The 17,911-nt window shown below is 39.3% G+C and overlaps 1 protein-coding gene across 1 annotated transcript in view; it reads right to left on the bottom strand.

Moving 5' to 3' along the window:
• LOC113467573 overlaps positions 1–17,911 on the bottom strand; it is a gene marked incomplete at its 3' end in the record, with an annotated part of 38,122 nt that overhangs the window by 11,655 nt on the left and 8,556 nt on the right. The window contains exons 3-8 of the mRNA XM_026823815.1: positions 10,622–10,713; positions 10,365–10,442; positions 10,218–10,295; positions 1,675–1,849; positions 780–881; positions 444–454 (exon numbers count right to left, since the gene is read on the bottom strand). Of these exons, the coding sequence (XP_026679616.1) occupies positions 444–454; positions 780–881; positions 1,675–1,849; positions 10,218–10,295; positions 10,365–10,442; positions 10,622–10,713 (536 nt within the window). The remainder of the gene's footprint in view (positions 1–443; positions 455–779; positions 882–1,674; positions 1,850–10,217; positions 10,296–10,364; positions 10,443–10,621; positions 10,714–17,911) is intronic.

Here is a 17,911-nt window from a genome sequence, read left to right as displayed (position 1 = left end):
CGAGACACTGACCGTCGTATGTATGAAAGCCAAAGTTAAACTTTAGTTTAACTTAAGACAAAAAATGTTGCCAATTTCATGTCATTTCTTGAAAAAACTGGCTAGATTTCATGAAATTTGGCAAGATTTTCATTTCAAGTTAAACTAAAGTTTATCTTTAGACTTCATACATACGGCGGTCATTCTGTGAACAGTTGGATTTCTCCTATACTGTCTTCCTTCTCTTGTTGCTTTCAAGATGATGAGAGTTTTTCATGGTTTGTCGTCAAAGCTTTTGTCTTTTTTTCGTCGACTGACTATATTTGATATGCCCGGGGAACTGCCGGTTTTCTTTTAAGCAGTACGTATTAGGCACTATTATAATATTCTCTTCAAGAGATGAAGAGAATGGGACAGGATAGAGATGAGTGGAGAAGAAAAACTCATCGGCCGATACAAATCACCGGATTGTGACCTGAGAGATAGAATATAGGGTTACCTGAAAGCTATGTAGAACGGCTATGTTGACTTCTACATTGACCTTGTCCTTCCATAGGTGAGAGTTTTTCATGCGTTTGTCGTCAAAGCTTTTGTCTTTTTTTCGTCGACTGACTATATTTGATATGCCCGGGGAACTGCCGGTTTTCTTTTAAGCCGTAGGTATGTATTAAATGTAAAAAATGCAGTTTCTTTGTGTTATTATGTCACAACTTTGGTGCTCACTGCAGCATTGTAGAATTTTCCCAATATCTCAATAATCCTAAAAGATTTGTGACCTGAGAGATAGAATATAGGGTTACCTGAAAGCTATGTAGAACGGCTATGTTGACTTCTACATTGACCTTGTCCTTCCATAGCGTCACGTTGGATCCTGTATCCAGGCCCATCTTATTGGCTACAATCTGAAATTAGACAAATTTGACCCGACTCCATTACTTTCCTTCCTCTACAGGTTAAGGAAAGTAAAAAATTAAATAGAACTCATATTTATACCTTACCAAGTGAGAGCCACTCCAAGCTTGCACACCGAAGGTTTCAAGTTGAATTCCTAAAAGAGTGTTTATTTTCAGGGTCGTTTTCAGCTCTTTCTTTGGGTACTTTGACCGACTAACTGGTGGCAATACCAGTTTGAAAATATTAATTGAAATGAAAAAGAATTGTCAAGGAGGCTCAGGTCTACCTGATAGTGACTGACTGGTCTTATGGTGGGTCCAGACTTGTGCAATGCAATGAAATTCGTTAGTTTGGACGTGTTTGAGAAAGTTGCAGCAAAGTTTTTTTTAACATTGCAGCAAACGTTTGCGGGTATCCGAGAGGTTGGCGGTTTTCTGGCGAATGTCTTTGATGTGCGTTGCACTAGTTTGGACGTGTTTGCAAAGCATCGTGCAATGCAATGCAAATGATGTACCTACTATAGGCCATTACTAGTTGAGTATCGGTACAAAAAATTCTCGGATACATGAAAAACGTTCGCATTCGTCAGATTTGATTTTACGTGCAACGTGCAATGCAAATGCTTTGCACGTTGCATTGCACAAGTCTGGACCCACCATTAGGATCGCCGGCTAAATCAGAAGGCTATCTTTTTAAAGGCTAAATTAGAATATTGAGTGACATGATCCATCGAGAACTGCTGCATTCAACGTGCCGTTGCGCCTGTTTTTGCGCCACTGCTGCTTGAAAAAATAAACTTACCTCACAAATATTATACCGCTTCGTATCGCACAGGTCCCGACATCCGATCTCCGTACTCATGTACCATCCGTTGAACGGAGCTGCGGTAAATTGGAGTCCGCCGCAGTCGAACATCATGCCGGATACCGCAGGTACGGCATACCACCGCAGTCCCAGCTCTTTGAACCAATCGTACCTGCGGAACGAAAAGCAAGGAGAAGTCCTTTTAGTACTTTTTCAAAATTCTTTGATTAAAATTTGGCGTTTGATTTTCAACACGAAATGTTGTTTTATGAGGATATCAGTACTTTTTTAAGCAGATTATTCTTATTATTGTATTTTTTTTTTACAATGATTAGATTACGTAATGGAAAAAAATAGAACCTGAGAGAGAGAGAGAGAGAGAGAGAGAGAGAGAGAGAGAGAGAGAGAGAGAGAGAGAGAGGAAGAGGAAGAGAGAGAGAAGAGATAGAGGGATAAAGAGAAAGAGAGAGAGAGGAAGAGAGAGATAAAGAGAGAGAGAGAGGGGGGGGGAAAGAGAGAGATTGGACTAATGAGTACGTTTTTATTTTATTTTTTACTCTTTTTTTTTTGGGCACCAGTCCGAACAAAAAAGCCCCCATTTTCAAACAAATATCAGTGCTATTTAAATAAAATGCAATATTTCACCCGAGTCAAGAGTTGTGTGTTTTTGGTGCATTTTCGACATGCAATTGTTGCTCTGAGACTCTAATTCAGCGAATTTCGGACGTTTTTGCACAACATTGTATGTGCAATTGTGCATAGACGATACATTGCTCCTTAGGGATAGAAAAGCAGAAGAATCATGGAAGGAAGAGTAGAAAACTCATTAGATAGAGTGGTTGGGTAGAAGTCAGATTCGTGTCCAGCGAATTTCGGACGTTTTTGCACAACATTGTATGTGCAATTGTGCATAGACGATACATTGCTCCTTAGGGATAGAAAAGCAGAAGAATCATGGAAGGAAGAGTAGAAAACTCATTAGATAGAGTGGTTGGGTAGAAGTCAGATTCGTGTCATTGAATGAATAGGTAAATAAAGTCTAGGAAAAATACCTGTTTCCCGAGGAATTGGGGTATACCTGTTAACTACCTACCTTTCATCAAGAATACCTGAAGTAGGCATCTCCACTAATTTTTCATACACAGCACATTGCATACTCACTTGGGTTTTCAGGCGTTCATACAAATTGATCATCACTAGATTCGTGTCATTGAATGAATAGGTAAATAAAGTCTAGGAAAAATACCTGTTTCCCGAGGAATTGGGGTATACCTGTTAACTACCTACCTTTCATCAAGAATACCTCAATTCGAGCTGTGAAGTAGGCATCTCCACTAATTTTTCATACACAGCACATTGCATACTCACTTGGGTTTTACTACACCTGTTAACTACCTACCCTTCATCAAGAATACCTCAATTCGAGCTGTGAAGTAGGCATCTCCACTAATTTTTCATACACAGCACATTGCATACTCACTTGTGTTTTCAGGCGTTCATACAAATTGATCATCACTGGCATAATATCTACCTATACCTAGGTAGGTACTAGGTACCTAGCCTGCCTATATTTAAGAGCTAGGTAATGTAGGTACCTATCTGAATTTTATTTTATTTACAATTACAATATTTATGTACCTATAAAGTTATTAATTTTATATTGTAAAAAAATTGATAGTGCAAGAGAGACAGAGTGAAAGGAAATCATTTTCCATTGAGAAAACGTCAGCAAAAACATTGCCCAAAATAAGAAACAAAGCTCTCTCTCTCTCTCTCTCTCCTTCTTTTTCTCTCTTCTATCTCTCCCTCTCTTTCCCTCTTTCTCTCCCTCTCTCTCTCTCTTTCTTTCTCTCTCTCTCTCTTTTATCTCTCCCTCTCTCTTTCCTTCTTTCTCCCTCTCTCTCTCTCTTTCCTTCTTTCGCTCTCTTTCTCTCTAACTTACCGTCACGAGAAATTTGAGTTAGTTGCGAGGGAAAAAAAAACTTTGAAACAAGAAACCTCGGATTTGTTCACTTGAAAACTGGGTTAGTCGGTTTTATATTCCTTAGGGATAGAAAAGCAGAAGAATCATGGAAGGAAGAGTAGAAAACTCATTAGATAGAGTGGTTGGGTAGAAGTCAGATTCGTGTCACCTGACCTTCTTTCCCTCCCTTTTTTCTCACACCTGTCCCTCTTTCTCTACTTGATCTTCTTTTTACCCTGTCTCAGCTTCATTCCTTGTCCTTTCTATCCCATCCCTGTCCTTTTTCCCCCTAGCTGACCCTTTCCCCCTACCATAAATATCTCTTTCCCCTGTCTCTTTTTCCCACTACCTGGCTATGTTTTCCCACAGGATTTTCCGTTTACCACAACGATGTGGTTTGATATGCCTTGATGTCTTTTCCATGTTTTCCCGCCCAGAGAGTAAATTGTTTAAAGCTTTAAAGTGTAAGTGGTTTGGTGGTGGTTTTTTCCTACCAAGTTTCTACCACCTTTCTGAGTGAATCTCGTCATTACCGTAGGTAAGTAGGTATATTCTAGTTTATGGCCTATTTTTTCATAGAGGTAGCTAGTATGGCCTTTTTTTTAGAGGCAGCTAATCTAGTCTATTTTTATCATGGAGGCTTTCGAGCTGCCTCTAGAGGCATGGCCTATTTATGGCCTATTTTTTCATAGAGGCGGCTAGTCTATGGCCTATTTTTTCATAGAGGCGGCTAGTCTATGGCCTATTTGTCTTTTTTTTTTAAGAGCTAGTTAATGTAGGTACCTATCTGAATTTTATTTACATTTACATTATTTATGTACCTATAGAGTTATTCATTTTATATTGTAAAAAATTGATAGTGCAAGAGAGACAGAGTGAAAGGAAATCATTTTCCATTGAGAAAACGTCAGCAAAAACATTTCCCAAAATAAGAAACAAAGCTCTCTCTCTCTTTCCTTCTTTCTCTCTCTTCTATCTCTCTCCCTCTCTCTCTCTTTCCTTCTTTCTCTCTCTCTCTCTCTCTCTCTCTCTCTCTCTCATACAAATTGATCATCACTGGCATAATATCTACCTATACCTAGGTACTAGGTACCTAGCCTGCCTATATTAAAGAGCTAGGTAATGTAGGTACCTATCTGAATTTTATTTTATTTACAATATTTACCTATGTACCTATAGAGTTATTCATTTTATATTGTAAAAAAATTGATAGTGCAAGAGAGACAGAGAGAAAGGAAATCATTTTCCATTGAGAAAACGTCAGCAAAAACATTTCCCAAAATAAGAAACAAAGCTCTCTCTCTCCTTCTTTCTCTCTCTTCTATCTCTCTCTCTCTTTCCTTCTTTCTCTCCCTCTCTCTCTCTTTCCTTCTTTCTCTCTCTCTCTTCTATCTCTCCCTTTCTCTCTTCTATCTCTCCCTTTCTCTCTTTCCTTCTTTCTCTCTCTCTTTCTCTCTAACTTACCGTCACGAGAAATTTGAGTTAGTTGCGAGGGGAAAAAACTTTGAAACAAGAAACCTCTGATTTGTTCACTTGAAAACTGGGTTAGTTGGTTTTATATCACTTTTAAAGCAAAATTCAGAGTACCTCGGTGGTGAAGCTAACCACCGTGGTGGTGAAGCTAACCACCGTGGTGGTAAAGTTAATCACCGAGGTTAGCCGGAAGTTGTGGGTTCAACGCATTTTTTTTTAATAGAACTTCTCGTACTTTCTCAAAATACTCCTCTTTCTTCTTCTCCTTCTTGTTCTTCTTCTTCTCGTCCTCGTCCTCTTTCTCCATATTAATCTTCTCCTTCTTCTTTTTCTTCTTCTCCTTAATTTCTCCTTCTTCTTTGTCTTCAATTTCCCTCTTTTCAAGGGTTCTTCCCTTCTCGTATTTCAAAGACATCAAAAGAGATAGAGATGGAGAGAGAGAAAGAGAGAGAGAGAGAGAAATGATTTAAGATAAAGTGGTGCATACTACATACATACCTTCGAAGATGAAAGTGTAATTTTACAAGTTAGTCTTTGTACGTACTCATATGTAATACGTAGGTGTACTATCTTTCAAATTTCTTTCTAGGTGTAACTTAAGACACATCTGTATCTATCTCATTCCCATCCATGTACCAACCACGCTCGACGTGGCTTATCCTAAGTGATCCTTTGGGAACTGAACTGGTACCTAAATAAATTCTATATCCCCACGTTCAAGTTTGGTCAAAAGGATATTTTGTATGACCGCCTGGTAACTTTTTTGATTACGCAATGTGGCACACATTCAGTACACATTTTATGATTTTACACATCATGTTTGCGGTTTCAAATTTCAACACATTTTCCAACCTGACCTTCTTTCCCTTGCCTGTCAATTTCCCCCACCTTTCTGTCCCTTTTTTCCCCTCCCTGACCCTCAATCCCCAGTCCCTTTCCACAACTATATGTCCCTTTTTTCCCCTCCCTGATCCTTAATCCCCAGTCCCTTTCCACAACTATAAGTCCCTTTTTTCTCTACCTGTCCCTTTTTTATCCCTACCTGACCTTCTTTCCCTCCATTCAATGAACCGAACATGAAATCATTCGGAATGTAACGAGCGAGTAGTACATATACATAGTGTAAATAAACTAGGTAGCTCTCTTGAATTGCAGATTGAGATTTTTTTTTATTTAGTTCGCGGAGGGAGGAAGAAGAAGAAAAGAGAGGGAGAGAGAGAGAGAGAGGGAGAGAAAGAAGAAGAAGAAGAAGGAGAGAGAGAGAGAGAGAGAGAAAGAGGCAAAGGCAGAGAGATTTGATAGACAAAATTTTCAACTTGATACAAAAGGAAAAGAGAGATTGATTGAGGGGAGAGAGGGAGAAGAAGAAAAGATTTGATAAAAGGGAGGAAGGAGGAGGAGCGGGAAAAAGAGAAAAAGGAAATACCTATTTGATTTGAGAAAGGGGGCAATGAGAAAGAGAGAGAGAGAAGGAGAAGAACGAGGGAGAGAAAGAGACAGAAGGGAAAATTTGATACATAAAGGGATGAAAGGGAAAAGATGAGAGGGAGACATAGGAGGGGGAAAAACGTCTATGTTTTAAGATAGGACAGGAAAAATACTTCTAAGCTCGATTGAGTGGAATTTATGGGGGTCGTTATACAAACCACCAGGAAGAAACGAACATGTATACCTACATTACCTACCCCTAAAGACTTTACATGCAATAAAGTCACAGTAATAGTCAAAACGCTCGCCTGGTAAATAGGAAGGCGCAGGTTCGAACCGAGACGAGACATGGAATTTTGTTCTCATTTGTCTGAGAAATTGACCACATTAATTTAGAATTCTATTAGATTAGACGAAGAAGAAAAAGACGAAAAGGAGAAGTAGAAGGAAAAGAAGAAAGAGGAAGAAGAGGTGGATAAAGAGAAAAATGAGACAGAGGAGTAGGGAGGGAGTCGCATCTTGATTGGGATTAGGAAACAATAGGCTAGGCAAAATCTATCATCCCATTTTACTACCCGTATAGTGCAGAGCAACTAACCCAGTGGCGTAGCTTGGGCAGTGACAAGGGCAGGGGCAGATACTAGCTCCTCTCGAACTGTAAAGCTTTTGTAAGCGCTTTATTACAAACCGAAGACTTCCCCTATACTTAACTGAAGACCTCTTTTTTAAGAGGTTTTACAGAGGGAACTGTAACTGCTAGGGTCTTAATCGAAGAGAAAAGGAAGACAGGATAGGAGAAAGCCAGCCGTTCCGGGAACGAACCTTATCCCATCAGGATCCGCCCCGGGGGGGGGGGGGGTTTTACATTTAGGTAAGTCTTGTACAAATCTCAAAAAGCTTCGCGGGCTACATGTGGCCCGCGGGCCGCTAGTTGGAAACCCCTGGTATAGGTAGTACCTAGGTAGGTAGCAGATAGGTAGGTACATATATCAATTTTATTGTGATAATACCTCTCCCTCCCCTCTCCGGGAAAAGGAGGAGGAAGAAGAAGGAAAGCGTAAGGAGGAAGAGGAAGGAGTCTCTCTTTCTCTCTCTCTCTCCCTCTCCCTCTCTCTTGCTATCTCTTATTTCATTATTTTCCTCCTTCTGTTTCTCTCTCTCTCTCTCTCTCTCAATCTTTCTCCTACTTCTATTTCTCTCTCTTTCTCTCTCTCTCTCTCTCTTGCTATCTTTTCTTTCATTATTTTCCTCCTTCTGTTTCTCTCTCTCTCTCCCTCTCAATCTTTCTCGTAGCTTAGGGGAAGAACTAAAACAGGTAAATTTTAAATTATTAAAATAAAGCATATACCTATTATCAATCAATCAATCAATCAAATCAATCTCCTCCTCCTATTTCTCTCTTATTTCTTTCCCTCTTTTTCCCTTTTCTCTTTCTCTCTCCGCTTTTTCTTCCCCCTCCATTTCTTTACTTTTTTTGTCTCCATTTATTACATCAGGTATATTTCCTCAGGCTGTTCAAGCAATTAGGTTTGCCATTTTTGTTTTAAGACCATTAGAAGACGTTCATACTCTCTCTCTCTCTCTTTCTCCCTCTCTTTCTCTTTCTTTCTCTTTCCCTTTCTCTCTCTCTCCCTCTCCCTCCTTCTCCTTTTCTCTCTCTCACTCACTTTCTCTCGCTCTCTTTCTCTATTTTTTCTCTCTCTCACACACTTTATTTGTCTCCCTCTCTTCCTCTGTGTTCGTCTATGTCTGTCTATCTTTCTCTCTAAGGAATTTCTCTATCATTATCTTCACCCCTTAGGTATGTTGAACGAGAGAGAGAGAGAGAGAGAGAGAGAGAGAGAGAGAGGGAGAGAGGAAGAGGGAGAGAGAGAGGGGAAGATTAAAGAAATTATTACTCTTTGGGGTCTTTGGTCCTCTTTCACCTTGCCATCAAGGTCAAATTATAAAGCCAAATATTATTATCCCATGAATTGGTTCCCCATTCTCTAGCAACCTCCGTGGCCGAGTGGGTATCACACTAGGCTTGCACGCAGGAGGCCCGAGTTCGATTCCCAGCGGGCCGAGGTTTTTTTCGGCTCTCCGCTTGGGAGTTCGGGGTGTACTCAGCCTCGTGAGGACAATTGAGTAGCTACTTTAATCGAGTAGCGACCAGTGGCGGCATTACCAGTGTAAAAAGATTATTGAAATATGGAAATGGAAATTGATCGCAAAGGAAGCCCTTGGTAATGTTGTGATATCCACAAAAGTTGTGAGACACAAACAAAGAATTTAAGATTTGATTGATTTGATTTGATTTGATTAGTTCCCCATTTTGTGACACGTTCCCCATTTTCGGCATCTCTGTTCCCAGGTCCGACAGTCCCGCACACCTGGCCCGCTGGGAACAAGTACAGAGGGAGGTTGCCCAATCTGGTACCTATGACCTGACGGAGACCGAGCTGGTGTTTGGGGCCAAACTGGCGTGGCGAAACTCGGCCCGGTGCATAGGTCGAATCCAGTGGTCCAAACTACAGGTAAGCTTTTTTTAAAAGATAAAAAAAGACTGAAAAAAAAAAAAAAAAAAAAAAAAAACTATTGAAAAGTTTTTGAGTAATAGAGGGAGAGAAGAGGAGAGGTAAAGAGAAGAGAAGCAGAGGGAGAAAGGAGGAGGAAAAAGGGATAAAAAAAGGGTAATAGCGGGAAGAAGGAAGGAAGGGATAAAGGAAGAGGAGATGTAAAGAGACGAGAAGCAAAGGAGAAATAAGGAGGGAAAAGGGATAAAAAAGGGTAATAGAGGGAGAGAAGAGGAGAGGTAAAGAGAAGAGAAGCAGAGGGAGAAAGGAGGAGGAAAAAGGGAAAAAAGGGTAATAGAGGGAAAAATGGGAAGGGAGGGAGATAACTTACATTTACATAAAGGTCGTGCTGCTGGTTTGAATAACATTTAACACAGTGTGAAACTTTTTTTCATTTCCTTTTGGACTGCAATTTTTTTCATGTAACACCTTTTTCAATGCACACGAAGTTAAATGGAGTGTAATGTAACAACATTGTCTACAATAAGTAAACATTGAATTGTGTTAAGCATTGTCCACACTATAATAATAATAATAATAATAATAATAATAATAGACTCTTGAGTGGAAGGTAACCACTAGGCGAGGTTAACGCCGGAGGCGTTTTCTACCACCTAACCCTTAGAGCTCCATTATTATGTGGTCAAAATCTCAAATAAATGAGGATAAAATTCCATGCCTCGGCTGGGATCGAACCCACGCCCTCCTGTTTACCAGGCGAGCGTCATGACCACTACGCTACCGAGGCAGGATTGTTTCATTACAAATTTTCATCAGGGCTTCTTCAAATTAAATTGACCTATTTCTGTGTTTGCTAGTAGACTTTACTACAGAGTAAAGATACCTACATAGAAAGGGCTGCCATTAAGTCCGGAAAGTAGCTTCAGTAACTTCTTTTTTTTTTTTAAGAGGTTTGACAGAGGGAACTGTAACTGCTATGGTCTTATTGTCCCGAAATCGAAGAGAGAAGGAAGACAGGATAATGGTAGGTAAACATTGGATTTTAGGATTATTGAGATATTGGGAAAATCCTACAATGCTGCAGTGAGCACACCACCGAGGTAGGTGTCACCAACAGTAACTTCAGTTGTAGCCAAATGTAGATGTCTAATACAACTTACCTAATGTTACCCTTGTTGGTGGCGTACTTGATATGATTACAAATGGCTTCGAACATGTTACTAGAGGTTGTGACAGATCTACAGTCTCCGGAAAGTAGCTTCAGTAACTTCAGTTGTAGCCAAATTTAGATGCCTAATACAACTCACCTAATGTTACCCTTGTTGGTGGCGTACTTGATATGATTACAAATGGCTTCGAACATGTTACTAGAGGTTGTGACAGATCTACAGTCAAAAACCTGCAAACAAACAAAGAGGTTTGGATAAGTCCTTCTATGGGGACAGACAGACCGACCGACAGCCGCGGCCTAGCGCTTACAAGGCAGACGCACTACCAACTAAGCTAACTAGGCTGGCTCAGTAACTTCAGTTGTAGCCAAATTTAGATGTCTAATACAACTCACCTAATGTTACCCTTGTTGGTGGCGTACTTGATATGATTACAAATGGCTTCGAACATGTTACTCGATGTTGTGACAGATCTACAGTCAAAAACCTGCAAACAAACAAAGAGGTTTGGATAAGTCCTTCTATGGGGACAGACAGACCGACCGACAGACGACACTGAAGCGAATAAAATAGTCCGTCCCTTATACCTTTTTATTGCTATTGTAATAATAAAGGAAGGACGGACTAAAAATGGGGTGATAGTTTACCTAGGTATCATGTTTTACTCTACAATACTCTAAAGTGTAATAATAAAGGAAGGACGGACTAAAAATGGGGTGATAGTTTACCTAGGTATCATGTTTTACTCTACATAGGTAGTAGGTAATAAAATTATTCTACGAAAATTTTCTACTTTGTACCTACTTGGGTTCTATTTCCACAGCTTAAAACTCTTAAAAGCATTTTAAGTTACCCATATAGGTATCTATAACCTAACCTACCCTACTTAAAAGCGGACACGGAAAGTAAAGTACCTTCTAATAGACAAGGGAGTGGAAGAGAGATAGAGTACCTACAGAGAGGGAGATAGTAAGAATACTTTTTTTACATGTTTTTTTTTTTTTTTTTTTTTTTTTTTTTTTTATAAAGCGACATCTATTAGATTAGACGAAGAAGAAAAAGACGAAAAGGAGAAGTAGAAGGAAAAGAATAAAGAGGAAAAGAGAAAAAATGAGACAGAGGAGTAGGGAGGGAGTCTGAAGGTAAAATAGCATCTTGATTGGGATTAGGAAACAATAGGCTAGGCAAAATCTATCATCCCATTTTATTACCCGTATAGTGCAGAGCAACTATAACCCAGTGGCGTAGCTTGGGCAGTGACAAGGGCAGGGGCAGATACTAGCTCCTCTCGAACTGTAAAGCTTTTGTAAGCGCTTTATTACAAACCGAAGACTTGCCTATACTTAACTGAAGACCTTTTTTGAAAAGGTTTTACAGAGGGAACTGTAACTGCTAGGGTCTTAATCGAAGAGAAAAGGAAGACAGGATAGGAAAAAGCCAGCCGTTCCCGGAACGAACCTTATTCCATCAGGATAAAATCCGCCTTAGGCGGGAATTGAACCCGCGTCCTAGCGCTTACAAGGCAGACGCGCTGGCAGAGACAAGCCTCAATGTAGATTTAAGTTTTAGCGGGGCAAACTGTATAGCTTTATACTATAAAAATATAAAGTAACAAAATTTGTTTAATAAGATGGTAAAACTCGATGTTAACAAAATTTATTTAATAAGATGGTAAAACTCGATGTTAGTTAGTTCTGCGATTCTCACAATTCGCCGGCACTGAGAACTATATATAAAACTTCCTTACTTATCCTATCCAATTCTGATGTTTGCTATATTTAACCTGCTACAATGTGAATTACATTGTTTTACACATACCAAGTTTTTTAACACAAAGCCAAAGCAAGGACATACCAATTGCTGATGTGATTATTATCTTCTGAGAGTTCTGAGTACTGTGTATGAGTAAGAGAGAGAGAGAGAGAGTGTGTGTGTGTGTGTGTGTGTGTGTGTGTGTGTGTGTGAGAGAGAGAGAGAGAGAGAGAGAGAGAGAGAGAGCGAATGTCACATCATGGTATATTAAGGTAGGAAAATGCAAATAGACAAGGATGGAGACTAAAAACGACACCAGTAATAAAATTATTCTACGAAAATTTTCTACTTTGTACCTACTTGGGTTCTATTTCCACAGCTTAAAACTCTTAAAAGCATTTTAAGTTACCCATATATAGGTATCTAACCTAACCTACTTAAAAGCGGACACGGAAAGTAAAGTACCTTCTAATAGACAAGGGAGTGGAAGAGAGATAGAGTACAGAGAGGGAGATACCTAGTAAGAGAGAGAGAGTGTGTGAGAGAGAGAGGGAGGGAGGGAGAGAGAAAGAGAGGGAGAAAGAAGAGAGATGGAGGATAAAGGAGTGGAAGAAAAATATAAGGAAAAATAGAGAGAGAGAAAGAGAGAGAGAGCGAATGTCACATCATGGTATATTAAGGTAGGAAAATGCAAATAGACAAGGATGGAGACTAAAAACGACACCAAAGTAATGAAATTATTACTGTAATTGCAAGTGTTTCTCTCTCTCTCTTTCTCTTTCTCTCTCTCTCTTTCACCTCTCTTTTTCTCTCTCTCAATTTCTCTTACTATCTCCTTTATATTTATCTCTCTCTTTCTCTCTACTTTTCCGGCCCTATTTGTCACCTTTTCTCTCTCTCTCTCTCTCCCTATCACCTTTTATCCTTCTCTCTCCCTCTTTCTCTCTTCTTTTTTCCCTGTCTCTCTCTCTCTCTCTTGCTAATGTTTTTTATTGCAACTTTTTTTCTCTCTCTCACACACTCATGTTTTTTAATTGAAAACATTATGTTTCCTTGTTAGAAATGTTTGTAATGTCATGTTCTCTCATGTTTAATAGGTAGGTACCTATCCTAAGAAAAAGTTTGGTCAACTTGTGACTTGTGACGCTACTTGTCAGCCCGGCCTAAAGAGCGAGTTTCAAAATCAAAAGAGCGAGTTTTTACTTTCCTTATCCTATAGGAAGGAAAGTAATGTAATCGGGTCAAAATTTCGATGGTCAGTTTTTAGTGCCAAAACACGTTAAAGAGCCTCTCTCAAACAGGTAAGTGATATGATTGGGCACACTGTTATCGAAAAACGAGTACGAGTTTTGCCGGTGGTTGGTATCATCATATTATCATCAATATAGTTAGAAATTGTATGAAACCCTGAATACTTTTTTGTGTAGGCAATGTGCAACACACCCAGGAACTTTGGGTACGTTTGTGGTGCTGCCATTTTTGTTGTACAACGAACACTAGCCTTAAAAAGATTTTTCACAATTTTGGGTTGCAAAGTAAAACCTTTGGGTCAGGGTTGTGTTTTTTGGGTGGCTGGAAAGCTATCAGCTAAGAAAAGGAACTCTTCTTTTTTTTTTAATTTCAGGTTTGTGTAAAAAACATATCTTTCACCCTGTCAATTTTTTTCTCTCCCTAACCTCTTATCTCCCTCCCTCAGGATTACCTCCCTATACTTGTGTACATAGATATACCTACCCAACATACATTTCTTCACACGTTATCGTGTCGTGTCATTTTCCCTCCCATAACGTCATTTGATCTGGAGGTACACCTGTCAATTATTTTAATGATGAGAACTCCTTAGCCAGCCACTCACTATCAGGTGGAACTGACAGGTACACCTGATCAGGTCCGCCTGTCAGGTCTACCTGGCACGTAGAATGTACTAAGTCCTATGTAAATCATTAGGTTTTTCCCAAATATCCTAAAATTCAGGAGTCCATTTTCCTCAATATTTTTCGCATTGCCCGGAGAAATCTAGAAGAAAGAGAGAGAGAGAGAGAGAGAGAGAGAGCGAGAGGAAGAGGAAGAGGAAGAGGAGGAGGAGGAGGAGAAGTGAAAAAAGAAAAATCACTGAAATAGACTTTTTTTCATGACGACGAAAAAAAATGTGACCCTTAGGAAATACCCGATAGAGGGGAAGAAGAAAGGAGGGGGAGAAGGAGGAGGAGGGAAGAGGGAGAGAAGGAGGGGAAATATAAATAGAAAGATTTCCCATTTCCTGAATTTTCCTATGCTATTTTTTTTCGCTTTCCCTTTCCACTCCGTCGTTCTCTCTCTCTCTCTCTCTGCTCCTTTCTATATTTCAATCAGAGGTCAAAATAATGGAAAAGGAGGAAGGGATGAAAGAAGAAGAAGAGGGGGAGGAAAAGGGAAGGAGGAGAGATGAGAGAGAGAGAGAGAGAGGAGAGAGAGAGAAATATGTACCTACATCAGATAAAAAATTACCAATTCATATTTGTATATTTTTTTTCTTTCTCGTGTAATGTTAGATAGACTTCGTAGAAAATTCCTACATTACCTACCTTATATGTATAATAATAATCTATATAAATAAAATTGTAGATTTGTCTGTACATTGCTTAGAATCGTGAAATTTTTAGTTATTCTTACTCCTTATGCTAGGGTGACACCATATCTTAGTACCGAGTCCACGAGAGAGAAATAAATCGTTTTTTTTAGTGGTCAAGGGTAGGGCTTGAGCGTTTGCGCCACGAGCCACGAGCGAGAGAAAGATTGAGAGGGAGAGAGAGAACCAGAAGGAGGAAAAAATGAAATAAGAGATAGCAAGAGAGAGAGAGAGAGAGAGAAATAGAAGGAGGATAAAGATTGAGAGGGAGAGAGAGAGAGAACCAGAAGGAGGAAAATAATGAAAGAAAAGATAGCAAGAGAGAGAGAGAGAGAGAGAGAGAGAGAGAGAGAGAGAGAAAGAGAAAGAGAGTACATAATTATGTGGCCCGCGAAGTATCTCCCAATGTAGCATATGGCCCGCATTCACATGGAAGTTGGAAACCCCTGGCCTATACCTAGATACCTATATACTACCTAGTTTTTAATGAAAGCGCGAAACAAATGCTAGAAGGGAATGGTACATGGGGATCTCGGTAGGCAAAATGAAGACAAGGGTCCGTTGGTCGAGTCATTACTAGAACACGGCTATATTATCCACCTCCCACTCATTACTAGAATGGGGGTGACTGGGGGGGTAGAGTATCCAGTATGCACCCACCCTATATATATTTCTCCCCCCCCCTCTCTCTCTCTCTGAAATCCTCTCACCCTCTATCTCTCTCTCATCCTCTATCTCTGTCTGTCTGTCTCTCTCTGGTATGTAGGTAATTACCAATGTAGGTTCTACTAATATGTAAAAAAAAGGATAAAAAAAAAATAGATAGGCAAGATTACTAACTTATGAGATGAGAGCGATCTCTCTATAAGTTAAGCATTAGCTTAGGAGATCGTTTTTAGCGATAGGTACGAAGGGGAGCACTGTTTGCGCGCGGTATGCACTTCGCGAAACTCGCACTAGAAAAATAAACGAAAACCGAAACACGAAATACTAGACGCTAATCTCACTTCTCGACACCAAATTGTTACGTATACGTGGGCGTGATCGGGTTCGTAAAAGATTAGGGCTAGTAAAAACGTGATTACGGTCGCGAGCACGACGGTGACGCGATCTGCGATCTCCCATGAAGCATGAAGCGGGAAATTTAAATAATAAATATTATACTATTATACAAAAAAGCAAAAAGTTCAAATAATAGTAATAATACCTAAATTTGAAATTCACTTCTAGTTTTGTGTACCCACACCTACCCACTTATTGTTTCATTACAAATTTTCATCAGGGCTTCTTCAAATATAATTGACCTATTTCTGTGTTTGCTAGTAGACTTTACTACAGAGTAAAGATACATAGAGCCAGCCTAGTTAGCTTAGTTGGTAGTGCGTCTGCCTTGTAAGCGCTAGGCCGCGGGTTCGATTCCCGCCCGAGGCGGATTTTATATAATAACCTTACCTACCTCTACAAAATTTCTAGAATACCTACCAATATACATGTTCCATAATGATAATATCTATATATTGGTAGGTACAAAATATGGTAAAACCTACATATTTACGTACCTACAGTATAAAATTGTATGTAAGGGGTAGTCTCTCCTGGAGAAGGGGGGGGGGAGTCTGTCCCAGGGTCCTTCGTCTTTGAAATTTGAAAAAAAAAAAACCCTTGAATCCTAGGTAATAAATAAATAAGAATAAATTCAAATTCCTTCATTTTTCTGATATTTATTTGGGACATTCTGACATTTTTCAAACACACAGGTACGTACTTTTATTATATTTTACGTATAACTACCTTTAATCTAGTAAATGACCTACCTACGTATTCAATCTTACTTGGGTTTTGCTGGAATTCTTCAATACATAGGTAGGTAGGTAGGTACCTATACCAACCTATTACAAGGTCAAAATGTGTATTGTCAAATCATAAAATGTCAAAAAAATTAACCTTTAATAAGAAGACATGCTTTTTTCTGTTCGATAGTTATCTTCAGGCAAAATCATGTTTTATTTTTTACGGAGGGCAATTTGTGTATCTTTTTTTAACAAAATACTCAAGTATATTTATTTACAATTCATGGGCAGCCATCTATGTAGGTAAGTTACCTATGTACCTACCTATTATTTTTTTAAATAGACTATATATATGTATCTACCTATGTAAATTATTTACAAATACAAGTAAGTTTATTTAAAATACCTATATCGATACTGGAAAATAATATTCATTGGAAACAGAGCCCGAAGCAGAATATCTCATAGATGGAAGGTTGGAAGGGTATTGCACAGTATACCTACTGTAGACAACTATACAGGCTGCCCCCTGCGCAAGAATAGAATACACCTTGTTTATACTACCACCATCAGCCTAGGACTGAAAACTACTGAAAAGTCCCTTTACTCTGGCAGTCTAAACAAGGTCTTCTATATTTGATTGATAATAAAATTACATTTTAAGGAAAAATATCAAGGTGTTTTTGGTCCAAGGAAAGATAAAGAAAAACGATGGAATTGATCTAATCGCTGCTGCTGCTGCTGCTGCTGCTGCCACTGGCGCTGCACGAATTGCTGAATATATTCTGTACCAAATACTTATGACCTTGTCTAGACTGCGGGAGTAAAGGGACTTTTCAGCCTCATTCTGGCAACATAAACAGGGTATGTTCTTTTCTATTCTATTCTATTCTATTCATATGAGTCGTTGTCAGTGTTCTTCTGACGCACCCTGTATACTTGGGAAAATAGGTAAATTGCATTTTGTTTTTGTTGATGCTTTTTTTCTGCTTCTGTCTTTTTTCTCCCTTAATTGAAAAATCCAAGTTACACATGTTTCTACTTACCTAACCTACCTCCCTATCTGATGTCTACCTACATATAGTTACATAACAACGTTGACCTACCAACCTATTAAAAAAAGAAAAATATATAATAGTTAATTATGTAGATAAATTGTAGATAAGTACCTACACATTTATTATGGCCTTTTTATTGAAGGACTGACCAAACTTTTTTTTTTTTTTAAGAGGTTTGACAGAGGGAACTGTAACTGCTATGGTCTTATCGTCCCGAAAGCGAAGAAAGAAGGAAGACAGGATAGGAGAAAGCCAGCCGTTCCGAGAACGAACATTATCCCATCAGGATAAAATCCGCCCCGGGCGGGAATCGAACCCGCGGCCTAGCGCTTACAAGGCAGACGCACTACCAACTAAGCTAACTAGGCTGACTGGGGGACCTTAAACAGCCTGAAATTTCCCTTGCTACAGAAATGGTTTCAGGCCCCCTTGATGAACCTAGGCCTGATGACCCCCTCCCCTCTGGAAGCCCCTGGA

The sequence above is a fragment of the Diaphorina citri genome, unplaced genomic scaffold (assembly GCF_000475195.1).
Source record: "Diaphorina citri unplaced genomic scaffold, Diaci psyllid genome assembly version 1.1 scaffold503, whole genome shotgun sequence".
Taxonomy (NCBI): domain Eukaryota; kingdom Metazoa; phylum Arthropoda; class Insecta; order Hemiptera; family Psyllidae; genus Diaphorina; species Diaphorina citri.
The sequence above is the reverse complement of the archived record's forward strand: the minus strand, read 5'-3'. Positions and strand labels throughout refer to the sequence as shown.